The sequence below is a fragment of the Halichondria panicea genome, chromosome 11 (assembly GCF_963675165.1).
Source record: "Halichondria panicea chromosome 11, odHalPani1.1, whole genome shotgun sequence".
NCBI classification, from domain to species: domain Eukaryota; kingdom Metazoa; phylum Porifera; class Demospongiae; order Suberitida; family Halichondriidae; genus Halichondria; species Halichondria panicea.
This window is the reverse complement of record NC_087387.1, coordinates 5,545,841-5,572,240: the sequence shown is the minus strand read 5'-3', so window position 1 is coordinate 5,572,240 and position 26,400 is coordinate 5,545,841. Positions and strand designations below refer to the sequence as shown.

Genomic DNA, 26,400 nt, shown 5'->3' with positions numbered 1-26,400 from the left:
TATACAAACAACTCCAAGCTCCACAAAGCTGTCACATTGTTGTTCAACTGGACTACAGTGCCATGTTCCATTGCTTAGTTGTGTACAGTTTAGTCTGTATTTTGGAAATGATCCAGGAGGAAATGAGTTTGACACAGTGCTCTCTATTGATGGATAAAATTCATAGCACATTTAACAATCCACTCTCTTACCTTCAAAGGTGTATCCCATTTGTGAACAAACGGCTCCTGCCCGTGCTTGACCGCCAGTGCAAACTGTCCTCCAACGACCACCCTCACGACCACCCACACACACCTCCACTCGTCCCTCTCTGTCAGTGGATCCACCCACCAGTCTTAGGGCTCCATGAGTGCAGATAGCTGAAATAAATAAATAATGAATAAATGGCAACCTTGTTATAATTATATGAACGAACCTGGGAAGCATGTTAAAATCAATATAGAACAGGTAGTACAGCTTTCACTGGCCGTGACCATGCATTCTGTGAGATGCTGTCTTGGTTCACTGCAGTTAGTCAGTGTGACAACTTTTCTTTGAGTAGACCCACATTGCCCTCCTCCTGCTATTCCTATAAGATACATACAAGCTATCTACTCCTATGCACTTGGTAACTAACTTACCACCAGAGTTACTGTAACCCAGTTGTGTGCATGCAGATATTGTCCTCTCTTGGTTCCACTGACTGTCACCATGGCAGATGAATGTCCATTCTCCATGGTGACAGTACTCAGAGATATCAGAAATTTTGTTTGTTTGTTGAAGTTGTCTATTCAAACATTCTGTAAACGTTTCGTAATTAGGAAACTCAAAGCAGTAGATGTCTATAGCAAATACATACCTTGTGGTTGTTGAGTTGATACAATGGTGATGATAGATAGCAGTAGTACATGCAAAACTTTCATGTTGACTACGAGCTAGACTGATCTTTCTATATGCAAATAATACTGTCTATGACATCCAACTATTGTATTTTTATACAGGAAATGACAATTAAAATTTACTTCCTTAAAAACTGTGACTTAGAAAATTTACTGTCTCAATAATAGTGTACTAACGTATTGGTGTAATCAATTGTGTTTTCAATTTCTAGCTAAAGCTACTATGAATGTTTTAATTCAGTCAGTAAAGTTATATAATTGTCTGACTCACTCTCAGTTCACAGTGTTCCGTCACCACCACCTTACACTTCAGCCAGGGTGCTGACAAAAGGAGGCGGGGCTTCACTCTCTCCCTCTCCATCCGATTCTGCAATCTTCAGCTTCTTTTTCTTCTTGGCTTTCTTATTGACAGCTGCGTACGTGTGATCCTCAGCAATGTAGAACTCCTCTTCTCTCACGATAGCTTCACCACTCACTGGTGGTGGGTTGGTTGCTTGGGAACGCTCTACTCTTATCTGGTTGGGATCAGCATAATCATAGGTAGCAATTTCCTCCGTCTGTTTATCACTTCTGTTCAGCCTATTGTAGGTTTTATCAGGAGGGGTGGCCTCAGCGTAGAGCTGTGTGTTGATGTTCTGTTGTGTGTAGCTCTGATTGCTCCTTGTTGAGATAGTACCTGCATCAACACTGTGTGGGAATAGCAGTAAACAACATTTAGTAGGAACAACACATTAGTATGGGTAAACATGAGGTATGTGTTTAGGACCACTCACTGTTGTTTGTGCACAGTCTGTCCTCTCTTGAGTAGAATAACACAGGACACAATCCAACCAACTGATACGGCTAGTAACAGAACCACCAGTACACCAATGCCAGCAATGAAGGTGGTGGAATTGCCAGTTCTTGTAGTGTCTTCGTTGCCGGGGGTCCGTGCTATAGAAGGTAACTGTGTAGATGTGCTGTTTTTTGAGCGTTCATAACAAACTACACCAAGTTCCACGAAGCTGTCACACTGTTCTTTAACTGGACTACAGTGCCATATTCCATTGCTTAGTTGCGTACAGTTTAGTCTGTACTCTGGAAATGCTCCAGGAGGAAATGAGTTTGCCACAGGGCTCTCTGTTGGACATTCGCAATATATACATGAATTTATCTGTTCAGACCTGTTACCTTCAAAGATGTATCCCATTTGTGAACAAACAGTTCCTGCCAGTTCTTGACTGCCAGTGCAAACTGTCCTCCATCGCCTGCCACCCACACACACCTCCACTCGTCCCTCTCTGTCAGTAGATCCACCCACCAGTCTTATCTCTCCATCAGCACAGTTGGCTGAAATTCAAAATTGTTTTAGGTGAATATTCATTCCAAAAATCATCTAACCTGTGTTGCACGTTTGTAAGCTCACAATAAAGCATGAGGTAACACAGTTGTCACTGGATGCCACTGTGCAATTGGTTAGTCCTGGTTCTTTGCAGTCACTCAGAATGAACACTTTTATTGGAGGATTTGGATTTCGACAAATTGTTTGAATTGTAGTTGATTCTAAAATGAATAACCACGTTAATTTATATCCATACAAAAAATTTAATAGTTGATTTACCAGATTCACTGTAGCCCAGTTCTGTACAGACCGCCACTGACATATCAGTATCCTTCCACTGACCGTTTGTGGAACAGATCCTTCTCCATTCTCCATCATAACAGTACTCAAGTAAACTAAGTGTTGTATTAGATTCACGAAGTTGTCCATTGAAGCACTCTACATTGAAGGTTTAGCAATGGTTTATTCACTACACACATAGCTATATACCTGGAGACTGAGCTGTAGCAATGGCAGTAGTGGCCAACAGCAATAAGCTTGTGACTTGCATTTTGATGGCTGTACACAATGGCTATTTAAAGTTGAATTACCTCTATATGCAATTGTGTACAGGATGTATACATTTACTCATTTACCACTGCAGTAAATTTCCTGTTCCTGTTTGCTATAGCGAAATTCACTTGTCAATGATGCATGCATATTATTGTCGATGAAATGCCAGTAATCACTTTAATGCAAGATATAGCAGTACAGTATATAGACTTGACAATAATGACAATTAAGAGACAGTTATAATTATCATTTTGCTCATAATTATTATTATACTGCGTGGGAATGTAGCAGTAAAAAGGAACACATTAGCATGGGTAAACATGAGGTGTGTGTTTAGGGCCACTCACTGTTGTTTGTGCACAGTCTGTCCTCTCCTGAGTAGAATAACACAGGACACTATCCAACCAACTGATATGGCTAGTAACAGAGCCACCAGTACACCAATGCCAGCAGTGAGGTTGGTGGAATTACCAGTACATTTAAAGTCTAATTTAAAATCTGATTTGATAGGGCCGCATGTTGTACTAGGCAACGGTGTAGTTGCATGTACGCTAGTTGACAGTGTAGACAGTGTACTAGTCCTAGAACATTCATTGCGTACAAACAACTCCAAGGTCCACAAAGCTGTCACATTGTTGTTGAACTGGAGTACAGCGCAAATCTTCACCGGGTCGCTGCACGCACTTCAGGCTGTACTCTGGAAATGCTCCATGAGGAAATGAGTTAGTTACTGCCACAGTGCTTCCTGTATATATAGTTGTGCTATCAGTTGTTACAAGTAAATGGCTATATTATATGATCATCACCTTCTAACACTAAACTTTGAATTCCTGTTCGTAAACAAACGCCTCTTGCCAGAACTTCCAGGTTTTGACTGTCAGTGCAAACTGTCCTCCATCGGCCACCCACACACATCTCCACTCGTCCCTCTCTGTCAGTGGATCCACCCACCAGTCTTGTCTCTCCATCAGCAGCACAGGTAACTGTAATTATTAGTAGTGCATAACATTATGCATCTCTACAAATTGTTACTAACCCGTGAGACACACTAGTCGCACAAGAGAGTTATAGCTGTCACTAGGTGTCACTGTACACTCTGTTAGTCCTGGTCCATTGCAGTCACTCAGAGTGACTACTCTTCTTGAACCATTCTGAAAATACCCGGTCGCTAGTCCTATAACAATAATAAAGATAAAATAAAATAAATGTTGTAAACTAAGCAGAATTATTTTACTTAGAACACATCTCACTTACCAAATTTATTCGAATATCCCAGTTTTTCACAAGTAGCTTCTGATCTCGAATTGTTCCACTGACTTGCATCATGACAGATCCATCTCCATTCTCCATTGTGACAGTCAAGAAGTGTGTCTGTTACTTCAGGAAGACGAATTTGTCCGTCTAAACATTCTGTACACAATTCTAGAATATATCTTTGCTCTGAGCTACAGTCATATTGTAATACCTGGTTGTGCTGTGACAGTGGTGACAACAGTTAATAGCAGAAAGAAGCATGAGACTTGCATGTTGACCAATAGTTGCTGTGCAGCTTTCTGAGTGAATGGTCATATACTATAGCTATCCCAGTTTTTTGGTTATGTTCATGCAGCAGCACATTTAACTAGATTTAGCTATAAGTCGCCGAAAATCAAATGATTGTACAGTTTTTCTAGTGATCACAGCTCCGACTGGAAGCGACTTGGCTCATCCAAATTTTCGCTAGTTAGTAGTCCCATGGCCACCTATTGGTGTGGCAGTTAGTTAGAATCAATCTCGTTTTGTCCGTGCATTATACACACCTTTTAGCTGACAATTATTGACGTGTGACGAAATTCGGTAGTCTACTCTAGTACAGTGTCACTGGCCGTGACCATGAATTCTGTGAGATACTGTCCTGGTTCAGTGCAGTTATAGTCAGTGTGACAACTTTTCTTTGTGTAAGTACCACATGGTCCATTTGCTATTCCACACACAAGGTATTCTACTCCTCACTTGATAACTAACTTACCAGAGTCACTGTAACCCAGTTGTGTGCATACAGATATTGTCCTCTTTTGGTTCCACTGACTGTCATCATGGCAGACGAGTGTCCATTCTCCATGGTAACAGTACTCCAGGGAATTAGAAGTAGTTTCTTGAAGTTATCCATTCAAACATTCTGTAAACAATTCATGGAAATTCAAAGCCGGTAGGTGTATGGTTTACATACCTTGTTGTTGTTGAGTTGAAGTAATAAGGACACTATCATAATTATAGATAGCAGTATGTTCAAAACTGTCATGTTGACTAATTAAGAGCTAGAGTGTCTTTATATACTTCCTTCTTAACACTGCGACTTAGAAGGTTTACTCTCTATAATACTAATAATTTATAACTTTTTGGTGTAATGAATCGTGTAATGATTATACTAAAGCTACTATAATTATGAATGTTTACAGTTAATTTCAGTCAGTAAAGTTCAATGTCTGACTCACTCTCAGTTCACAGTGTTCCGTCATCCCCACCCTACACTTCAACCAGGGTGCTAACAAAAGGAGGCGGGGCTTCAATCTCTCCTTCAACATCAAATTCATCATTCTTTGGTTTCTTTTTCTTCTTAGCTTTCTTATTGACAGCTGCGTACGTGTGATCCTCAGCAATGTAGAACTCCTCTTCTCTCACGATAGCTTCACCACTCACTGGTGGTGGGTTGGTTGTTTGGGAACGCTCTACTCTTATCTGGTTGGGATCAGCGTAATCATAGGTAGCAATTTCCTCCATCTTTTTATCATCTCTGTTCAGTCTACTGTAGGTTGTATCAGGAGGGGTGGCCTCAGCGTAGAGCTGTGTGTTGATGTTCTGTTGTGTGTAGCTCTGATTGCTCCTTGTTGAGATAGTACCTGCATCAGCACTGCTGCGTGGAAATAGCAGTAACAACATTTAGTAAGAACAACACATTAGTATGAGTAAACATGAGGTGTGTGTTTAGGACCACTCACTGTTGTTTGTGCACAGTCTGTCCTCTCCTGAGTAGAATAACACAGGACACTATCCAACCAACTGATACAGCTAGTAACAGAGACACCAGTACACCAATGACAGCAATGAGGTCGGTTACTGTCACAGTTGAATTAGCTCCCGTTTGAGTAGTAACTATATAATTATTTTGGATGTCGTGCAGTAAAAATACTGTTTATTGTCTAACCTTGCTGGGTGGTAGGTGATTGTGAAGTAGTTACTGACAATCTTGGCAGTGTACAGTTCGTTGAACATTCGTTGTATAGATCTTCATAGTTTTTACAAACAACTTCAAACTCCACAAAGCTGTCACATTGTTGATCAACTGGACTACAGTGCCATGTTCTATTGCTTAGTTGTGTACAAATTAGTCTGTACTCTGGAAATGCTCCAGGAGGAAATGAGTTGGGTGATGCCACAGTGCCTCCTATTGTACATTCGCAATACATGAATTTATCAATCCACCGTGTTACCTTCAAAGATGAATCCCATTTGTGAACAAACGGCTCCTGCCAGTTCTTGACTGCCAGTACAAACTGTCCTCCATCGATTGTTAACACACACCTCCACTCGTCCCTTTCTGTCAGTGTCTCTGCCACCCACCAGTCGTAGAACTCCATCAGCACAGTTAGCTGTATACATAATTATAACTTTCTCTACTGCATGCATGAGAATAACATAATTATGGTGTGTATCCAAAAAGGTATTGGTAAAACATATTTTAACCTGCGATACACAGTAGAAACACAAGAGAGCACTCAGTACAGTTGTCGTCACTGGGCATCACTATGCATCCTGTTAGTCCTGGTTCGTTGCATTCACTCAGAGTGACAAATCTTCCTGCACCACTCTGACGTAACCGTTCCACCATTCCTATTATAAATATGCAGACTGTGTATACTTTATACATGCTATAGTCAATTGTATTATTACCGGGAAAATCGTGGTAACCCAGTTGTGCACACACAGGCTTTGTCATTTCCCGACTACTCCACTGACTCTCTGAGTAATAGACCAATCTCCATTCTCCATTGTAACAATACTCAAGGAGATTGGAATGAAGTTTACGAACTTGCCCATTGAAGCACTCTATATTTGCACAGTAAACTGCTTATCTACTTAGTGTACTTGATACCTTGTTGAGCAGTGCCGATAGTTAAAGTGATTGACAACAGTAGAATTCCAAAGATTACCGCACAGTGAACAGTCATGCTGGTCATATAGTGAGTCACTCTTTTATACTGGCCTGTTTGTTACAGCTTAGAGAGAACTATATAATTGTAATGCGATACTGAGTACAGCATTTGATATATAATCATGTAAACAGGAAATACTAGTTGCGGTAGTTCATGTTATTACCTGCTATCATGCAGAGAAGGAAGGGGAGGGTCTTGGAAAATATACATGAGTTGTAAATGCATGTTTTGTACCTTTTATAGTGATCGTTATTCTATTCACATTTAAAAAGCTGTCTTTCTGCACTCAATAACTCTTAACCATCAGCTAATCCACATGCAGAGTGACAGTTCATGCATGCAGCAGCACATCTAACTATAAGATTACACTCGCCGAATATCAAAGTATTGGACAGTTTTTTCTAGTGATCACAGCTCCGACTGGAAGAGACTTGGCCCATCCAAATTTTCGCTGGTTAGTAGTCCCATAGCCACCTATTGGTGTGTGCAGTTAGTTAGAATCAATCTTGTTTTGTTCGTGCATTATACACACCTTTTAGCTGACAATTATTGACGTGTAACGAAATTCGGCAGTCTACTCTAGTGCTGTTGTCACTGGCTGTGACCATGCATTCTGTGAGATGCTGTCCTGGTTCACTGCAGTTAGACCGCGTGACACCTTTTCTTTGAATAGTCCCACATGGTCCATTTGCTATTCCATACACAAGGTATTCTACTCCTCACTTGATAACTACTTACCACAGTTATACTGTAACCCAGTTGTGTGCATACAGATATTGTCTTCTCTTGGTTCCACTGACTGTCACCATGGCAGATCCATCTCCATTCTCCATGGTAACAGTACTCCAGGGAATTAGAAGTAGTTTCTCAAGGTTGTCCATTCAAACATTCTGTAAAAAATTTATGGAAATTCAAAGCCTTATAGGTGTATGGTTTACATACCTTGTTGTTGTTGAGTTGAAGTAATAGGGACACTATCATAATTATATACATAGGAGTAGTATGTTCAAAACTGTCATGTTGACTAATTAAGAGCTAGTAACAGTGATCTTTATATACTTCCTTCTTAAAACTGCGACTTAGAAGGTTTACTCTATATAATACTAATTTTTGTACTAACTTTTTGGTGTAATGAATTGTGTATTCAATCTCTCTCTCTATAATATATGTACTGAGAGTTGACCTCATGCAAAGATCTGGTAAGAAATGATCTCGTGGGAGTTGATCTCATGAAAGTTAATCTCGTATGAAACAATCCCAGGGTCAATAGGGTCATTTTTATGAACATTCTTGTTGTGGATTCTTGACCTTTCCTGCATGTAGCAGCTAGCGTTTTTGTTAATTGTTTCATTTTTGATAGTTTACTTGCCTGCTTGGAAGCCTGCTATAAATAAGAGTTAGACACACAGTTTCATTTTGATAATAGTGCGCATGCGCTTGACTACAATACAATTACTTAACAACGTAAATTATAGGTACCTAGTAACAGTTATTACATGGCTATGAGTACCACAAGCTGTTTATTAGCCCGGTAGTAGATTGTGGTCAAGGGCCTTTAGGCCCGAGATCATTATCTATCCAGTGATTAAGCTATCGCACCCTACTTGAGAGAAGAAATCTATGTTTTCCTCTGTCTGTTTATCACTTCTGTTCAGCCGTTGTATCATGCAGGAGGTGTGGCCTCAGCGTAGAGCTGTGTGTTGATGTCCTGTTGTGTGTAGCTCTGATTGCTCCTTGTTGAGATAGTACCTGCATCAACACTGTGTGGGAATAGCAGTAACAACATTTAGGGAACAACACATTAGTATGGGTAAACATGAGGTGTGTATTTAGGACCACTCACTGTTGTTTGTGCACAGTCTGTCCTCTCCTGAGTAGAATAGCACAGGACACTATCCAACCAACTGATACGGCTAGTAACAGAGACACCAGTACACCAATGCCAGCAATGAAGGTGGTGGAATTGTCAGCATGTGTGGATCTAGTGCCTCTTTCATTGCTGGGGGTGCTTTCTATAGGAGGCAACTGTGTAGATAGTGTGCTGTCCCTTAAACAAGCAATCCTATATACACAAAAATTAATTCCACTAAATTGTTCCTAATTATCCGCTATATAATATGCAAAGATGAAAGGCGTGGCCTGGAAGTGCTTCCAGTAGTAGTCAACTCACGAATTTATTCAACAAAATGCTTTGAGAATTAGAAGAAGCCATTAGACGAAATATAAAATTTCACGCTTTACAACATTAAATTACATGGTACGAAGGTAGTTGAACTATCCAGTAGCTAATGTAGGTGAACTATCAATAGCTGATCAGGTGAACTACTAGTAGCGCTCAGGGCCAACGTATGGTACTAATCTGTTTTGGCACGAATTTCCATACAAGTGGTACCCTCCATAAAACGGACACTATAATTGGGAATAGCCTTTTGTCAAGAAATAGCAATTGTAATTTTACTTCCTTCTAAAACTGAGCGTACGTATACTACAGTACAAATAACCGATTTTGAGTATTCACTCTTTCTATACTACTACTATGGACGTCTTACAACCAGTGATGTCAATATCTTAGTTCACAGTGTTCCCTCATCCCACCCTACACTTCAGCCAGGGTGCTGACAAAAGGAGGCGGGACTTCACTTTCCCCCTCTCCATCAGATTCTGCATTCTTCGGCTTCTTTTTCTTCTTGGCTTTCTTATTGACAGCTGCGTACGTGTGATCCTCAGCAATGTAGAACTCCTCTTCTCTCACGATAGCTTCACCACTCACTGGTGGTGGGTTGGTTGCTTGGGAACGCTCTACTCTTATCTGGTTGGGATCAGCATAATCATAGGTAGCAATTTTCTCCGTCTGTTTATCACTTCTGTTCAGCCTACTGTAGGTTGTATCAGGAGGAGTGGCCTCAGCGTAGAGCTGTGTGTTGATGTCCTGTTGTGTATAGCTGTGATTGCTCCTTGTTGAGATAGTACCTGCATCAAAACTGTGTGGGAATAGCAGTAAACAACTCATTAGTATGGGTAAACACGAGGTGTGTGTTAGGGCCACTCACTGTTGTTTGTGCACAGTCTGTCCTCTCCTGAGTAGAATAACACAGGACACTATCCAACCAACTGATACGGCTAGTAACAGAGCCACCAGTACACCAATGCCAGCAATGAGAGAGGTGGAATTATCAACACGTGTAAAACTAATGTCTCTTTCATTGCCGGGGGTACATTCTATAGGAGGCAACTGTGTAGATAGTGTTAGCAATCCTATACGAAAATTAATTCCACGAAAATGGTTCCTAATTACTGCTATAATATGCAAAGATTAAAGGCGTGGCCTGGAAGTGCTTCCAGTACCAGTCAACCTACGAATTTATTCAACGAAATACCTTGAGAGGCCATTAGACGAAATATAAAATTTCACGCTTTATGACATTAGATTACAAGGCAATGAGTGCCACAAGCAATGTATTGGCCCGTAGTCATATACTGGTGTAGGACTGAGATCACTATATCTATCTAATACTACAAGGGCACTAATCTGTTTTGGCACGAATTGCCATACAGTGGTATACCTCCATAAATGGACACTATTGGGGAATACCCTTTTATCAAGAAATGTCAATTATAATTAATTTTACTAAAACTGAGCATACTACATCACATAATTCACTCTCTCTCTATACTATACTACAGTAACTATGGACATCTTACAGCCTGTAACGTTCAATATCTCAGTTCACATGCAGTGTTCCGTCACCCTTACCCTACACTTCAGCCAGGGTGCTGACAAAAGGAGGCGGGGCTTCACTTTCCCCCTCTCCATCAGATTCTACACTCTTCGGCTTCTTTTTCTTCTTGGCTTTCTTATTGACAGCTGCGTACGTGTGATCCTCAGCAATGTAGAACTCCTCTTCTCTCACGATAGCTTCACCACTCACTGGTGGTGGGTTGGTTGCTTGGGAACACTCTACTCTTATCTGATTGGGATCAGCGTAATCGTAGGTAGCAATTTCCTCCATCTGTTTATCACTTCTGTTCAGTCTACTGTAGGTTATATGATCAGGTTGGGTGGCCTCAGCGTAGAGCTGTGTGTTGATGTCCTGTTGTGTGTATCTCTGATTGCTCCTTGTTGAGATAGTACCTGCATCAACACTGTGTGGGAATAGCAGTAAACAACATTTAGTAGGAACAACACATTAGTATGGGTAAACATGAGGTGTGTGTTTAGGACCACTCACTGTTGTTTGTGCACAGTCTGTCCTCTTCTGAGTAGAATAACACAAGACACTATCCAACCAACTGACACGGCTAGTAACAGAGCCACCAGTACTCCAATAACACCAATGCCAGCAATGAAGCTGGTGGAATTGTTAGCACGTGTAGAGTCAGGGGTGCATGTTGTATTAGGTAACTGTGTAGTTGCATGTACGCTAGTTGACAATGTAGAGAGTGTACTATTCCTAGAACATTCATTGTATAGATCTTCATAGTTCTTACAAACAACTCCAAGCTCCACAAAGCTGTCACATCGTTGTTTAACTAGACTACATTGCAACTCCCCATCAGATTGCTGCATGCACTCCAGGCTGTGCTCTGGAAATGCTCCAGGAGGAAATGAGTTAGTTACTGCCACAGTGCTTCCTGTATATAATTATATAGTTGTGCTATCAGTCGGTATGTAATTATAATTATGATGATCACCTTCTAATACTAAACTTTCAATTCCTATTCGTAAACAAACGCCTCTTGCCAGAACTGCCAGGTCTTGACTGCCAGTGCAAACTGTCCTCCAGCGAACACCCATACACACCTCCACTCGTCCCTCTCTGTCAGTGGATCCACCTACCAGTCTTATAGTTCCGTTAGTACAGGCAGCTGCTGTTAGTGTATAATTATGTATATACATTTAGTAGTGCATAACATTATGCATCTCTACAAATTGTTACTAACCCGTGAGACACAGTAGTTGCACAAGAGAGTTACAGCTGTCACTGGGTGTCACCATACACTCCGCTAGTCCTGGTCCATTGCAGTCACTCAGAGTGACTACTCTTCTTGAACCATTCTGAGAATCCTCAATAACTTGTCCTATTAATTTTGTCTTATAAACTAAGCAGAATTTCTTTGTAATTTAATGACACATCTCACTCACCAAATGCAACTCCATTTGAGTATCCCAGTTGTACACAAGTAGCTACTGACCTCGTAATATTCCACTGACTTTCATCATGACAAATCCATCTCCATTCTCCATGGTGACAGTACTCAAGAAGTGTGGGTACTTTATGATCAGGAAGACGAATTTGTCCGTCTAAACATTCTGTACACAATTCTCTGAGTGTTGCTCTGATCTACAGTCATAAGTATTGTATACCTGGTTGTGCTGTGACAGTGGTGACAACAGTTAATAGCAGAATGAAGCTTGAGACTTGCATGTTGACCAAAAGTCGTCACTTCTCAGAAAATAATTATACTAGCTTACTAGCTACCCCATTGTTGGTTTTGTCTATTTAACCTACATCCTGTCAACAACCTGTATCAACACACCTAATTATTTAGCAATCACTGAGAAATCTTATCGTAATTGCCATGCAGGCTACTCTAGCTGACAGGGTGGGGGGTCTGGTAGAAAGCATAATTATATAGTACAAGAGTCATAATTATAGAGAAAGTATCGAACGCATACATACTGTGCATAATAATGATGTATTCGGTATTTCTGTCTGAAACGTGTGATCACTGTGGTATTGTTACCTCGAGGCAAGTCTCCAGGCGCTCGGATTAGTCAGTTACATGACTCTTACTTGATGTACTTGATGCAGTAAATGTCCACTGTTATTCTTATTTGATCCTCAATTCAGTTTCCTGTATACGTATTATAAAACGAATCACCTAGTTGCCGACATTTTTAACTTCCTTATGAAACTGAAAAGGCACTCTCATAATGTTATAATAATTATGTGTGTACTACAGTACAATATATATATTGCCCATTTTTGTGTATTCACTCTCTCTCTCTATACTACTATGCATGGACGTTTTACAGGCAGCATAAGTTACTGTCAATATCTCAGTTCACAGTGTTCCGTCACCCCCACCCTACACTTCAGCCAGGGTACTGACAAAAGGAGGCGTGGCTTCACTCTCTCCCTCTCCATCAGATTCTGCATTCTTTGGCTTCTTTTTCTTCTTGGCTTTCTTATTGACAGCTGCGTATGTGTGATCCTCAGCAATGTAGAACTCCTCTTCTCTCATGATAGCTTCACCACTCACTGGTGGTGGGTTAGTTGCTTGGGAACGCTCTACTCTTATCTGGTTGGGATCAGCGTAATCGTAGGTAGCAATTTCCTTCGTCTTTTTATCACTTCTGTTCAGTCTACTGTAGGTTGTATAAGGAGGAGTGGCCTCAGCGTAGAGCTGTGTGTTGATGTCCTGTTGTGTGGAGCTCTGATTGCTCCTTGTTGACATAGTACCTGCATAAACACTGTGTGGGAATAGCAGTAAACAACATTTAGTAGGAACAACACATTAGTATGGGTAAACATGAGGTGTGTGTTTAGGACCACTCACTGTTGTTTGTGCACAGTCTGTCCTCTCCTGAGTAGAATAACACAGGATACTATCCAACCAACTGATACAGCTAGTAACAGAGCCACCAGTACACCAATGCCAGCAATGGGGGTGGTGGATTTATTAACAATGATGGTGGTAGAATTGTCATTACACGTAGAGTCTGACTTGATAGGGCCGCATGTTGTACTAGGCAACGGTGTAGTTGCATGTACGGTTGTTGAAAATGTAGGCAGTGTACTAGTCCTAGAACATTCATTGCGTAGATCTTCATAGTTCTTACAAACAACTTCAAGCTCCAAAAAATCAATACATTGTTTTTCCACTGGAGTACAGCGCAATTCCTTATCAGGTAGCTGCCTGCACTCCAGGCTGTACTCTGGAAATGCTCCAGGAGGAAATGAGTTATTTACTGCCACAGTGCTTCCTGTATATAATAATATTTGTGCTATCAGTCGTTATACTATAAGTATAAATGGCTATTATAATTATGATCATTACCTTCTAACACTAAACTTTTAATTCCTATTCGTAAACAAACGCCTCTTGCCAGAACTGCTAGTTTTTGACTGCCAGTGCAAACTGTCCTCCAGCGACCACCCACACACACCTCCACTCGTCCCTCTCTGTCATTGGATCCACCCACTAGTCTTGTCTCGCTATTATCAGCAGCACAGGTAACTGTATATAACTTATTTGCATTTAGTAGTTCATAACATTACGCGCATCTCCACAGTACAAGATTGTAGGTTGGTAGTCTTTGCATGCTCTAACTAGTTGCTACCAGTAGCACATTTAACTGTTAGTGTATGTATGTATGTAAATTTAGTATAGTGCATAACATTATGCATCTCAACAAATTGTTACTAACCCATGGCACACGTTAGTCGCACAAGAGAGTTACAGCTGTCACTGGGTGTCACTGTACACTCTGCTAGTCCTGGTCCATTGCAGTCACTCAGAGTGACTACTCTTCTTGAACCATTATGAGAATCCCCGGTTGCTAGTTCTATATTCATTTTATCTTATAAACTAAGCAGAAATACTTTAATTTCAGGACACATCTTACTTACCAAATTGATCCGAATATCCCAGTTGTACACAAGTAGCTACTGATCTCGCAGTATTCCACTGACTTGCATCATGACAAATCCATCTCCATTCTCCATGGTGACAGTACTCAAGAAGTGTGGCTACTTCAGGAAGACGAAGTTGTCCGTCTAAACATTCTGTATACAATTCTAGAGTGTTGCAATTGCTCTGAACTACAGTCATAATTATTGTATACCTGGTTGTGCTGTGACAGTGGTGACAACAGTTAATAGAAGAATGAAGCTTGAGACTTGCATGTTGACTGAAAGTCGTCAGTTCTTAGAGTGAATGGCATATACTAGCTACCCCGTTGTTGGTTATGTCTATGTAATCTATACATCCTGTATTAACAACACGCCTAATTATTTAGCAATCACTGAGAAATCTTATCGAAATTGCCATGCAGGCTTTTCTAGTTGATAGGGTGGGGGGGGGGGGGTCTGGTAGAATGCATAATTATATGAATTGCTATAGCTAGAGAGAATATCAAACGCATGCATATACTGTGCATAAGATGTATTCGATAAATAACGTGACTTCCTGTCTGAAACGCGTGATCAATAATTATTGTTACCTCGAGGCAAGTCTCCAGGCTCTCGGATTGGTCAGTTACCATGACTCTTACTTGATGTACTTGATGCAGCAAATGTCCACTGTTATTCTTATTTGATCCTCAATTCAGTTTCCTGTATACGTATTATAAAACAAATCACCTAGTGGCCGACAGTATTTTCTTAATTTCCTGAAAGGGCACTGTCATAATGAATTATGAGAGCATACTACAGTACAATATATCACCCATTTTGTGTATTCACTCTCTCTATACTACTATGGACGTTTTACAGGCAGCATAAGTTAGTGTCAATATCTCAGTTCACAGTGTTCCATCACCCCACCCTACACTTCAGCCATGGTGCTGACAAAAGGAGGCGGGACTTCCCCCTCTCCCTCTCTATCAGATTCTGCATTCTTCGGCTTCTTTTTCTTCTTGGCTTTCTTATTGACAGCTGCGTACGTGTGATCCTCAGCAATGTAGAACTCCTCTTCTCTCATGATAGCTTCACCACTCACTGGTGGTGGGTTAGTTGCTTGGGAACGCTCTTCTCTTATCTGGTTGGGATCAGCGTAATTGTAGGTAGCAATTTCCTCCGTCTTTTTATCACTTCTGTTCAGTCTACTGTAGGTTGTATAAGGAGGAGTGGCCTCAGCGTAGAGCTGTGTGTTGATGTCCTATTGTGTGTAGCTCTGATTGCTCCTTGTTGAGATAGTACCTGCATCAACACTGTGGGGGAATGAATAGCAATAAACAACATTTAGTAAGAACAGCACATTAGTATGCATGGGTAAACATGAGGTGTGTGTTTAGGGCCACTCACTGTTGTTTGTGCACAGTGTGTCCTCTCCTGAGTAGAATAACACTGGACACTATCCAACCAACTGATACGGCTAGTAACAGAGCCACCAGTACACCAATGACAGTGTTGAAGGTGGTGGAATCATCAACAATGTTGGCCATGGTGGTGGAATTGCTAGTGTGCGTTGTACCTCTTTCATTGCCTGGGATGCATTCTATAGAAGGCAACTGTGTAGATAGTGGGTTGTTCCTTGAACGTTCATAATACTCCTCATAGTTTATACAAATAACTCCAAGCTCCACAAAGCTGTCATACTGTTGTTCAACTGGACTACAGTGCCTTGCTCCATTACTTAGTTGTGTACAGTTTAGTCTATATTCTGGAAATGCTCCAGGAGGAAATGAATTTGATACAGTACTCTCTATTGATGGATCATAAAATTCATAGCACATTTATCAATCCACTCTCTTACCTTCAAAGATGTATCCCATTTGTGAACAAACGGCTCCTGCCAGTTCTTGACCGCCAGTGCAAACTGTCCTCCAACGACCACCCTCACGACCACCCACACACACCTCCACTCGTCCCTCTCTGTCAGTGGATCCACCCACCAGTTGCAGATAGCTGAAATAAATAAATAAATAATGAATAAATGGCCACCTTGTTATAATTATATGAACGAACCTGGGAAGCATGTTAAAAACAATATAGAACAGGTACTAGTGCAGCTTTCACTGGCCGTGGCCATGCATTCTGTGAGATGCTGTCCTGGTTCACTGCAGTTTGTCAGTGTGACAACTTTTCTTTGAGTAGACCCACATTGCCCTCCTCCTGCTATTCCTATAAGATACATACAAGCTATCTACTCCTTATGCACTTGGTAACTAACTTACCACCAGAGTTACTGTAACCCAGTTGTGTGCATGCAGATATTGTCCTCTCTTGGTTCCACTGACTGTCACCATGGCAGATGAATGTCCATTCTCTCCATGGTGACAGTACTCAGAGATACCAGAGATTTTGTTTGTTTGTTGAAGTTGTCTATTCAAACATTCTGTAAACGTTTCGTAATTAGGAAACTTAAAGCAGTAGATGTCTATAGCAAATACATACCTTGTAGTTGTTGAGTTGATACAATAGTGACGATAGATAGCAGTAGTACGTGCAAAACTTTCATGTTGACTACGAGCTAGACTGATCTTTCTATATGCAAATAATATTGTCTAAGACATGCAACTATTGTATTTTTGTACAGGAAATGACAATTAAAATTTACTTCCTTCTGAAAACTGTGACTTAGAAAGTTTACTGTCTCAATAATAGTGTACTAACGTATTGGTGTAATCGATTGTGTTTTCAATCTCTAGCTAAAGCTACTATGAATGTTTTAATTCAGTCAGTATCAAGTTAATTGTCTGACTCACTCTCAGTTCACAGTGTTCCGTCACCCCCACCCTACACTTCAGCCAGGGTGCTGACAAAAGGAGGCGGGACTTCACTCTCTCCCTCTCCATCAGATTCTGCATTCTTCGGCTTCTTTTTATTCTTGGCTTTCTTATTGACAGCTGCGTACGTGTGATCCTCAGCAATGTAGAACTCCTCTTCTCTCACGATAGCTTCACCACTCACTGGTGGTGGGTTGGTTGCTTGGGAACGCTCTACTCTTATCTGGTTGGGATCAGCGTAATCGTAGGTAGCAATTTTCTCCGTCTGTTTATCACTTCTGTTCAGCCTACTGTAGGTTGTATCAGGTGAAGTGGCCTCAGCGTAGAGCTGTGTGTTGATGTCCTGTTGTGTGTAGCTCTGATTGCTTGTTGACATAGTACCTGCATCAACACTGTATGGGAATAGCAGTAAGCAACATCTAGTAGGAACAACACATAAACATGAGGTGTGTGTTTAGGACCACTCACTGTTGTTTGTGCACAGTCTTTCCTCTCCTGAGTAGAATAACACAGGACACTATCCAACCAACTGATACGGCTAGTAACAGAGCCACCAGTACACCAATGCCAGCAGTGAGGTTGGTGGAATTACCAGTACATTTAAAGTCTGATTTAAAATCTGATTTGATAGGGCCACATGTTGTAGTAGTAGGCAAAGGTGTAGTAACTTGTACGCTAGTTGACAATGTAGACAGTGTACTAGTCCTAGAACATTCATTGCGTAGATCTTCATACTTTTTACAAACAACTCCAAGCTCCACAAAGCTGTTACATCCTTCAACTAGACTACAGCGCAAATCTCCATCGAATTGCTGCCTGTTGCACTCCAGGCTGTACACTGGAAATGCTCCATGAGGAAATGAGTTAGTTACTGCCACAGTGCTTCCTGTATATATAGTTGTGCTATCAGTCGTTATACTTATTAAGTTATATGATCATCACCTTCTAATACTAAACTGTCAATTCCTATTCGTGAACAAACAGCTGTTGCCAGTTCTTGACTGCCAGTGCAAACTGTCCTCCATCGTCTGTTAGCACACACCTCCACTCGTCCCTCTCTGTCAGTGGATCCACCCACCAATCTTGTCTCTCCACCACCAGCACAGTTAGCTATTATAGTGTATGTACATTTAGTAGTGCATAACATTATGCATCTTAACAAATTGTTACTAACCCGTGGTACACACTAGTCGCACAAGAGAGTTACAGCTGTCATTGGGTGTCACCATACACTCTGTTAGTCTTGGTCCATTGCAGCCACTCAGAGTGACTACTCTTCTTGAACCATTCTGAGAATCCCCGGTATTTACTAGTCCTATATAAGTAACAATAATTATTTGTCTTAGTTTATTTTAGAACACATCTCACCTACCAAATTCATGCGAATATCCCAGTTGTCCACAAGTAGCCTCTAATCTCTCAATATTCCACTGACTTTCATCATGACAGATCCATCTCCATTCTCCATTGTGACAGTACTCAAAAAGTGTGGGTACTTCATGATCAGGAAGACGAAGTTGTCCGTCTAAACATTCTGTACACAATTCTAGAGTGTTGCTCTGAACTACAGTCATTGTAATTATACCTGGTTGTGCTATGACAGTGATGACAACAGTTAATAGCAGAATGAAGTTTGAGACTTGCATATTGACCGAGAGTTGTCAGTTCTTAGAGTGAATGGCATTTACTAGCTACCCAGTTATATGTCAATTAAATCTACATCCTGTTAACAACCTGCATCATCACGCCTAATGCATGCATACTGTGCATAATAATGATATATTCGGTATTCCTGTCTGAAACGTGTGATCAATAATGTCAATTTGGTATTGTTACCTTAATTGAGGCAAGTCTCCAGGTGCTCGGATTGGTCAGTTACCATGACTCTTACTTGATGTACTTGATGCAGCAAATGTCCACTGTTATTCTTATTTGATCCTCTTTCAGTTTCCTGTATACATGTTATAAAACGAATCACCTAGTTGCTGACATTATTTTTTTTAACTTCCTTGAAAGGGCACTCTCATAATGTTATAATAATTATATGAGCATACTACAGGACAATATATTGTAGTATCACCCATGTTGTGTATTCACTCTCTATATATACTACTATGGACGTTTTATAGGCAGCTTAAGTTAGTGTCAATATCTCAGTTCACACGAAGTGTTCCGTCACCACCACCCTACACTTCAGCCAGGGTGCTGACAAAAGGAGGCGGGGCTTCACCCTCTCCCTCTCCATCAGATCCTGCATTCTTCGGCTTCTTTTTCTTCTTGAGTTTCTTATTAACAGCTGCGTACGTGTGATCCTCAGCAATGTAGAACTCCTCTTCTCTCACGATAGCTTCACCACTCACTGGTGGTGGGTTGGTTGCTTGGAAACACTCTGCTCTTATCTGGTTGGGATCAGCGTAATCGTAGGTAGCAATTTCTTCCGTCTGTTTATTATCTCCGTTCAGTCTACTGTAGGTTGTATCAGGTGGGGTGGCCTCAGCGTAGAGCTGTGTGTTGATGTTCTGTTGTGTGTAGCTCCTTGTTGAGATAGTACCTGCATCAACACTGTGTGGGAATAGCAGTAAACAACATTTAGTAAGAACAACACATTAGTATGCATGGGTAAGCATGAGGTGTGTGTTTAGGGCCACTCACTGTTGTTTGTGCACAGTCTGTTCTCTCCTGAGTAGAATAACACAGGACACTATCCAACCAACTGATACAGCTAGTAACAGAGCCGCTAGTATACCAATGCCAGCAGTGAGGGTGGAAATGTCAGCAGGTTTAGATGTATATTTTGGCCCCTTGGTAGAACTGTCGTCAGTACATGTGCATGTTAGTGGATTGATTACTGCCACGGTCGTATTGTTAGCACAAACAGCTTCCCCTTGAGTAACTGTTGGGATGTTGTGAAGTGAAATGTTGCTTAATCTCCTCTAACTGTATTAATTAGTCTATACCTTGCTGGGTGGTAGGTGACTGTGTAGTAACTAACAGTGTACAGTTCCTTGAGCATTCATTGTATAGATCTTCATAGTTTTTACAAACAACTCCAAGCTCCACAAAGCTGTCACATTGTTGATAAACTGGACTACAGTGCCATGCTCCATTGCTTATTTGTGTACAGTCTAGTCTGTACTCTGGGAATGCTCCAGGAGGAAATGAGTTTGGTAGTGCAACAGCACTTGCTGTTGGTAGATAATTATATCCACAGTACATTATTTGAGTGTTACCTTCAAAGATGTATCCCATTTGTGAACAAACGGCTCCGGCCAGTTCTTGACTGCCAGTGCAAACTGTCCTCCATCGCCTGCCACCCACACACACCTCCACTCGTCCCTCTCTGTCAGTGGACCCACCCACCAGTCTTATCTCTCCATGAGTGCAGATGGCTGAAATAAATTTAGTATGCTAAAACGGCATGGCAACATTATATGCACCAACCTGCGGAACATCTTAAAGACAAGTAAGAACAGGTAGTGCAGTTGTCACTGGCCGTGACCATGCATTCTGTGAAATGCTGTGCATTGCAGTTAGTCAGTGTGACAACTTTTCTTTGAATAGTCCCACATTGGTTGTCTGCTACTCCTGTATATAAAAGATATTACGAGCTATCTACTTATCACTTGATAATAACTAACCGAGTGCACTGTAACCCAGTTGTGTGCATACAGATATTGTCTTCTCGTGGTTCCACTGACTGTCTTGGTAACAGATCCATCTCCATTCTCCATTGTAACAGTACTCAGGGAAATTAGTAGTACCTTCACTAATTTGTCCATTGAAACACTCTACATTCACTGATAGTTAAGTCTGATTTAGCATGTACACAATTATTGCTACCTTGTGATGATTGAGCTGTAGCAATAGTAGCGACAACTAACACCAATATCTTTGAGACCTGCATTTTGATAGTAGCAATAGGATAGATTCTAGCTATATATATCCTTTTATGTATACAGGATGTAGTTTTGATGCCTACACGCATGTATATAGGGGATGTATAATTATTTCTTATGTCATGATAACAAGCCTGTAAATTTTTCGATCACAGAACACAGGGGAAACTGCAATCCATGTGAGGCGAAGTGTATTTATATTGAACATTAATCTCCGTCCCTATAACGCATAAGTGTGATCCTCCTGCATGATCAGGTCATTTAGTTTGTGTGAGCTTCCTATAGGTTAGGCATATATAAGCTCAAGCTGCTGACTATACGAGAGTGAAAAACAGGTCACTCCTATACATTATTTTGTATACGGAAATGAGCGCAGTGATTGAAAGGATGAAATTGCCGATAGAGTGCATGTAGAAAGGGCATTCTCATAACAAAGTATATTCTACTGACTGTCTCCAAAGCACCATTCTCCATTGTATATCCGTATACTCAGGGGTATAAATTATTAGTGTAATTAGGAAGATGAATGTCCCGTAGAAGTGTTTTGTATATAAAAATTAGGCTGTGTCCTTGTTCTGAGTTACAGCCATGCTATCTATACAATTGTTTTGCGAGTATCAAATTACTATGTGAATTTTGTGGGTGGTAATCGCTTCGCAGCACAAAATTGCAAAAAATAATATGCAGGTACTTCCACAGTTATTAGCCAGAAAAAGTAGCTTATCACCTCTGTTCAGTGTACTGTAGATTGTGTAGGGGTGACCTCTGTGTGTTGATGTCCTGTTGTGTATAGCTCTGATTGCTTGTTGAGATAGTACCTGCATCAACACTGTGTGAGAATAGCAGTAAACAACATTATTTTAGTAGGAACAACACACCTGGCCGAAGTGTAGGGTGGAGGTGACGGAACACATCGTGTGAACTGAGATATTGACACTAACTTATGCTGTTGTTTGTGCACATTCTCTCCTCTCCTGAGTAGAATAACACAGGACACTATCCAACCAACTGATATGGTTAGTAACAGAGCCAGCAGTACAGCAATGCTAGCAATGAAGGTGGTGGAATTGTCAGCATGTGTGGATCTAGTGCCTCTTTCATTGCTGGGGGTGCTTTCTTTAGAAGGCAACTGTGTAGATAGAGTTAGCAATCCTACACAAAAATTAATTCCACGAAATTGTTCCTAATTATTCGCTATAATGTGAGAAATAAGATGAAAGGCGTGACCTGGAAGTGCTTCCAGTAGTAGTCAACCCACGAATTTATTCACAAAAATAATGATTTGAAAAGCCATTAGACGAAATATAAAATTTCGCGCTTTACAACATTAAATTACATATGGCACTGATTAGTGCCATGATCAGTGTATTGGCCCGTAGTCATATACTGGTTAAGGACTGAGATCACTATCTATACTACAAGGGCACTAATCTGTTTTGGCACAAATTGCCATACAGCTGTATACCTCCATAAAATGGACACTGTAATTGGGAATAGCCTTTTGTCAAGAAATAACAAGTGTAATTTACTTTCTTCTAAAACTGAGCGTACGTATACTATACAGTACAAATAACCGATTTTGTGTATCTACTCTTTCTATACTACTACTACTATGGACGTCTTACACTCAGTAATGTCAATATCTCAGTTCACAGTGTTCCGTCACCACCACCCTACACTTCAGCCAGGGTGCTGACAAAAGGAGGCGGGGCTTCACACTCTTCATCTCCATCAGATTCTTGAATCTTTGGCTTCTTTTTCTTCTTGGCTTTCTTATTGACAGCTGCGTACGTGTGATCCTCAGCAATGTAGAACTCCTCTTCTCTTACGATGGCTTCACAACTCACTGGTGGTGGGTTGGTTGCTTGGGAACGCTCAACTCTTATCTGGTTGGGATCAGCGTAATCGTAGGTAGCAATTTCCTCCGTCTGTTTATCACTTCTGTTCAGCCTACTGTAGGTTGTATCAGGAGGAGTGGCCTCAGCGTAGAGCTGTGTGTTGATGTTCTGTTGTGTGTAACTCTGATTGCTCCTTGTTGAGATTGTACCTGCATCAACACTGTGTGGGAATAGCAGTAAACAACATTTAGTAGGAACAACACATTAGTATGGGTAAACATGAGGTGTGTGTTTAGGGCCACTCACTGTTGTTTGTGCACAGTCTGTCCTCTCCTGAGCAGAATAATACAAGACACTATCCAACCAACTGATACAGCTAGTAACAGAGCCACCAGTCCAATGCCAGCAATGAAGGTTGTGGAATTGTCAGTACATGCCATTGGAGTGGTTACTGCCACAGTTGAATTGTTAGCACAAACAGCTTCCCTTTGAGTAGTAACTATATATTAGGGATGTCATGCAGTAAAATACTAGTTTATTGTCTATATAAAATTACCTTGCTGAGTAGGTGACTGTGTAGTTACTGACAATTTTGACAGTGTACAGTTCCTTGAACAGTCATTGTACAGATTTTCATAGCTCTTACAAACGACTCCAAGCTCCATAAAGCTGTCACATTGTTGTTCAACTGGACTACAGTGCCACGTTCCATTGCTTAGTTGTGTACAGTTTAGTCTGTACTCTTGAAATGCTCCAGGAGGAAATACGTCAGGCAATGCCACAGTGCCTCCTGTAGGTAGTAATTACATTGCAATACATGAATTTATCTGTTCAGACCTTCAAAGATGTAACCCATTTGTGAACAAACAGCTCCTGCCAGTTCTTGACTGCCAGTGCAAACTGTCCTCCATAAAGTTAGGGGACTTCCTACACACACCTCCACTCGTCCCTCTCTGTCAGTGGATCCACCCACCAGTCTTGTCTCTCCATCATCACAGTTAGCTAAATACATATAACTATACTGCATGAGAATAACATGGTTTGTATCTAAAAATGTATTGGTAAAACTGAGATGAACCTGCGATACACGTTAGAAACACAAGAGAGCACTCAGTACAGCTGTCTTCACTGGGTGTCTCTATGCATCCTGTTAGTCCTGTTTCATTGCATTCAGTCAGAGTGACAAATTTTCCTGCACCACTCTGACTTACCCCTCGCACCACTCCTATTAGAAATATTGTGCAGACTGTGTATACACGCTATAATTTTTATAGTTACCAAAAAACTTGTGGTAACCCAGTCGTGCACACACTGTCCTTGTCATATCCAGACTCCACTGACTCTCTGAGTAATAGACCAATCTCCATTCTCCATTGTAGCAATACTCAAGGAGATCAAAATGAAGTTTCCGAACTTGCCCATTGAAGCACTCTATATTTGCACAGTAAAAAGCTTATCTACTGAGATTACTTATGAACATACCTTGTTGAGCAGTGCCAGTAGTGGAAATGATTAACAACAGTAGCATTCCAAGGATTACTGCACAGTGAACAGTCATGATGGCCATAGTGTGTCACTCTTTTATACTGCTTTGTTTGTTACAGCTTAGAGAGAACTATATAATTGTAATGCGAGACTAAAAGTTGAGTACAGCATTTGATATAATCATGCCAACAGGAAATACTAGTTGCGTTAGTTCATGTTATTACCTGCTGTCATGCATGCAGAGAAGGAAGGGGATGGTCTTAGAGAATATACATGAGTTGTAAATGCAAGTTCTGTACCTTTTCATAGTCTATTCATATTTAAAAGGCTGTCGTTCAAGTATTAACGCACTCAAAGAATCATAACAATCAGCTAATCAACATGCAGAGTGACAGTTCATGCAGCAGCACATTTAACTAGATTTAGCTATAAGATGAAAATCAAATGATTGGACAGTTTTTCTAGTTATCACAGCTCCTACTGGAAGTAACTTGGCCCATCCAAATTTTTCGCTAGTTAGTAGTCCCATGGCCATCTATTAGTGTGTGCAGTTAGTTAGAATCAATCTTGTTTTGTTCGTGCATTATACACACTTTTTAGCTGACAATTATTGACGTGTGACGAAATTCGGTAGTCTACTCTAGTACAGTTGTCACTGGCCGTGACCATGCATTCTGTGAGATGCTGTCCTGGGTTCACTGCAGTTAGTCAGTGTGACACATTTCCTTTGTGTAGTGGGGCTCATTTGCTATTCCATATATACACAAAGTATTCTACTCCTCACTTGATAATTAACTTACCAGAGCACTGTAACCCAGTTGTGTGTATACAATTGTCCTCTCTTGGTTCCACTGACTGTCATCATGGCAGACTAATGTCCATTCTTCATGGCATGGTAACAGTACTCCAGGGAATTAGAAGTAGTTTCTCGAAGTTGTCCATTCAAACATTCTGTAAACAATTCATGGAAATTCAAAGCCTATTATAGGTGTATGGTTTACATACCTTGTTGTTGTTGAGTTGAAGTAACAGGGACACTATCTAGATAGCAGTAGTATGTTCAAAACTGTCATGTTGACTACTATAAGAGCTGAGTGATCTTTATATACTTCCTTTTTAAAACTGCGACTTAGAAGGTTTACTCTCTAATACTAATATAATTGTACTAATCTGTTGGTGTAATGAATCGTGTATTCAATCTCTCTCTATATAATATATACTATAATTATGAATGTCTTACAGTTAATTTCAGTCAGTAAAGTTCAATGTCTGACTCACTCCCAGTTCACAGTGTTCCCTCACCCCACCCTACACTTCAGCCAGGGTGCTGACAAATGGAGGCGTGGCTTCACTCTCTCCCTCTCCATTAGATTCTGCATTCTTTGGCTTCTTTTTGTTCTTGGGTTTCTTATTGACAGCTGCGTACGTGTGATCCTCAGCAATGTAGAACTCCTCTTCTCTCACGATAGTTTCATCACTCACTGGTGGTGGGTTGGTTGCTTGGGACACTCTACCCTTATCTGGTTGGGATCAGCGTAATCGTAGGTAGCAATTTCTTCCGTCTGTTTATCACTTCTGTTCAGTCTACTGTAGGTTGTATCAGGAGGGGTGGCCTCAGCGTAGAGCTGTGTGTTGATGTCCTGTTGTGTGTAGCTCTGATTGCTCCTTGTTGAGATAGTACCTGCATCAACACTGTATGGGAATAGCAGTAAACAACATTTAGTAGAAACAACACATTAGTATGGGTAAACATGAGGTGTGTGTTTAGGGCCACTCACTGTTGT

General features: G+C 40.9%; 6 protein-coding genes across 6 annotated transcripts; all 6 read right to left on the bottom strand.

The window, feature by feature from the left end:
* Positions 1–227: 227 nt before the first annotated feature.
* Positions 228–19,144, bottom strand: LOC135344045 (T-cell differentiation antigen CD6-like). The gene is made up of 9 exons (XM_064541120.1): positions 18,983–19,144; positions 18,770–18,931; positions 18,572–18,712; positions 18,340–18,507; positions 17,866–18,283; positions 17,066–17,789; positions 16,846–17,006; positions 16,637–16,792; positions 228–359 (listed from the first exon to the last, which is right to left on the bottom strand). Exons 1-6 carry the CDS (start codon positions 19,041–19,043, stop codon positions 17,408–17,410), a joined length of 1,332 nt encoding a protein of 443 aa, XP_064397190.1. The 5' UTR covers positions 19,044–19,144; the 3' UTR covers positions 228–359; positions 16,637–16,792; positions 16,846–17,006; positions 17,066–17,407.
* LOC135344051 (scavenger receptor cysteine-rich type 1 protein M130-like) lies at positions 630–4,667 on the bottom strand. The gene is made up of 13 exons (XM_064541125.1): positions 4,551–4,667; positions 4,217–4,493; positions 4,006–4,161; positions 3,788–3,925; positions 3,558–3,734; positions 3,099–3,496; positions 2,689–2,757; positions 2,479–2,637; positions 2,259–2,420; positions 2,049–2,207; positions 1,652–1,997; positions 839–1,565; positions 630–766 (listed from the first exon to the last, which is right to left on the bottom strand). Exons 7-12 carry the CDS (start codon positions 2,747–2,749, stop codon positions 1,181–1,183), a joined length of 1,272 nt encoding a protein of 423 aa, XP_064397195.1. The 5' UTR covers positions 2,750–2,757; positions 3,099–3,496; positions 3,558–3,734; positions 3,788–3,925; positions 4,006–4,161; positions 4,217–4,493; positions 4,551–4,667; the 3' UTR covers positions 630–766; positions 839–1,180.
* On the bottom strand, positions 5,149–25,034 carry LOC135344046 (antigen WC1.1-like). The gene is made up of 7 exons (XM_064541121.1): positions 24,614–25,034; positions 6,682–6,837; positions 6,475–6,621; positions 6,222–6,380; positions 5,936–6,175; positions 5,730–5,883; positions 5,149–5,644 (listed from the first exon to the last, which is right to left on the bottom strand). The coding sequence occupies exons 1-7, from the start codon at positions 24,696–24,698 to the stop codon at positions 5,257–5,259; spliced, it is 1,329 nt and encodes a 442-aa protein (XP_064397191.1). The 5' UTR covers positions 24,699–25,034; the 3' UTR covers positions 5,149–5,256.
* LOC135344286 (uncharacterized) lies at positions 10,554–12,189 on the bottom strand. Its single transcript, XM_064541451.1, has 5 exons — positions 12,138–12,189; positions 11,886–12,044; positions 11,637–11,813; positions 11,174–11,576; positions 10,554–11,087 (listed from the first exon to the last, which is right to left on the bottom strand). Exons 1-5 carry the CDS (start codon positions 12,187–12,189, stop codon positions 10,700–10,702), a joined length of 1,179 nt encoding a protein of 392 aa, XP_064397521.1. The 3' UTR covers positions 10,554–10,699.
* On the bottom strand, positions 12,869–14,938 carry LOC135344042 (T-cell differentiation antigen CD6-like). The gene is made up of 6 exons (XM_064541114.1): positions 14,794–14,938; positions 14,579–14,734; positions 14,377–14,514; positions 14,007–14,186; positions 13,506–13,932; positions 12,869–13,419 (listed from the first exon to the last, which is right to left on the bottom strand). The coding sequence occupies exons 1-6, from the start codon at positions 14,852–14,854 to the stop codon at positions 13,035–13,037; spliced, it is 1,347 nt and encodes a 448-aa protein (XP_064397184.1). The 5' UTR covers positions 14,855–14,938; the 3' UTR covers positions 12,869–13,034.
* LOC135344038 (uncharacterized) lies at positions 19,166–22,009 on the bottom strand. The gene is made up of 8 exons (XM_064541105.1): positions 21,238–22,009; positions 21,036–21,194; positions 20,839–20,982; positions 20,628–20,786; positions 20,355–20,582; positions 20,050–20,290; positions 19,588–19,959; positions 19,166–19,348 (listed from the first exon to the last, which is right to left on the bottom strand). The coding sequence occupies exons 1-8, from the start codon at positions 21,380–21,382 to the stop codon at positions 19,285–19,287; spliced, it is 1,512 nt and encodes a 503-aa protein (XP_064397175.1). The 5' UTR covers positions 21,383–22,009; the 3' UTR covers positions 19,166–19,284.
* Positions 25,035–26,400: the final 1,366 nt, after the last annotated feature.

What these genes read in the sequence shown, in the direction of transcription:
- LOC135344042 (XM_064541114.1), bottom strand. Translation starts at nt 14,854, where the DNA reads ATGCAAGTCTCAAGCTTCATTCTTCTATTAACTGTTGTCACCACTGTC. An exon ending in GCGACTAACGTGTGCCATGG is followed by an intron (nt 14,187 to 14,376) that starts GTTAGTAACAAT and finishes AGTTATATACAG; the next exon opens with TTACCTGTGCTGCTGATAAT. An exon ending in TAAAAGTTTAGTGTTAGAAG is followed by an intron (nt 13,933 to 14,006) that starts GTAATGATCATA and finishes TATTATATACAG; the next exon opens with GAAGCACTGTGGCAGTAAAT.
- LOC135344045 (XM_064541120.1), bottom strand. Translation starts at nt 19,043, where the DNA reads ATGCAAGTCTCAAACTTCATTCTGCTATTAACTGTTGTCATCACTGTC. An exon ending in TGACAGTTTAGTATTAGAAG is followed by an intron (nt 18,284 to 18,339) that starts GTGATGATCATA and finishes CTATATATACAG; the next exon opens with GAAGCACTGTGGCAGTAACT. An exon ending in AAGACTGTGCACAAACAACA is followed by an intron (nt 17,790 to 17,865) that starts GTGAGTGGTCCT and finishes ATTCCCATACAG; the next exon opens with TGTTGATGCAGGTACTATGT.
- LOC135344038 (XM_064541105.1), bottom strand. Translation starts at nt 21,382, where the DNA reads ATGCGTGTAGGCATCAAAACTACATCCTGTATACATAAAAGGATATAT. An exon ending in GTCACCTACCACCCAGCAAG is followed by an intron (nt 20,291 to 20,354) that starts GTATAGACTAAT and finishes ACATCCCAACAG; the next exon opens with TTACTCAAGGGGAAGCTGTT. An exon ending in GTCAGCACCCTGGCTGAAGT is followed by an intron (nt 19,349 to 19,587) that starts GTAGGGTGGTGG and finishes ACATGTATACAG; the next exon opens with GAAACTGAAAGAGGATCAAA.
- LOC135344051 (XM_064541125.1), bottom strand. Translation starts at nt 2,749, where the DNA reads ATGCAAGTCACAAGCTTATTGCTGTTGGCCACTACTGCCATTGCTACA. An exon ending in CTTACAAACGTGCAACACAG is followed by an intron (nt 2,208 to 2,258) that starts GTTAGATGATTT and finishes TTTGAATTTCAG; the next exon opens with CCAACTGTGCTGATGGAGAG. An exon ending in CAGACTGTGCACAAACAACA is followed by an intron (nt 1,566 to 1,651) that starts GTGAGTGGTCCT and finishes ATTCCCACACAG; the next exon opens with TGTTGATGCAGGTACTATCT.
- LOC135344286 (XM_064541451.1), bottom strand. Translation starts at nt 12,189, where the DNA reads ATGGAGAATGGAGATGGATTTGTCATGATGAAAGTCAGTGGAATATTA. An exon ending in AGTCAGTGGAATATTACGAG is followed by an intron (nt 12,045 to 12,137) that starts GTCAGTAGCTAC and finishes AATTCTGCTTAG; the next exon opens with TTTATAAGACAAAATTAATA. An exon ending in GCAACTACTGTGTCTCACGG is followed by an intron (nt 11,814 to 11,885) that starts GTTAGTAACAAT and finishes ATACACTAACAG; the next exon opens with CAGCTGCCTGTACTAACGGA.
- LOC135344046 (XM_064541121.1), bottom strand. Translation starts at nt 24,698, where the DNA reads ATGGCCATCATGACTGTTCACTGTGCAGTAATCCTTGGAATGCTACTG. An exon ending in AATGGGATTCATCTTTGAAG is followed by an intron (nt 6,176 to 6,221) that starts GTAACACGGTGG and finishes AATGTACAATAG; the next exon opens with GAGGCACTGTGGCATCACCC. An exon ending in CAGACTGTGCACAAACAACA is followed by an intron (nt 5,645 to 5,729) that starts GTGAGTGGTCCT and finishes ATTTCCACGCAG; the next exon opens with CAGTGCTGATGCAGGTACTA.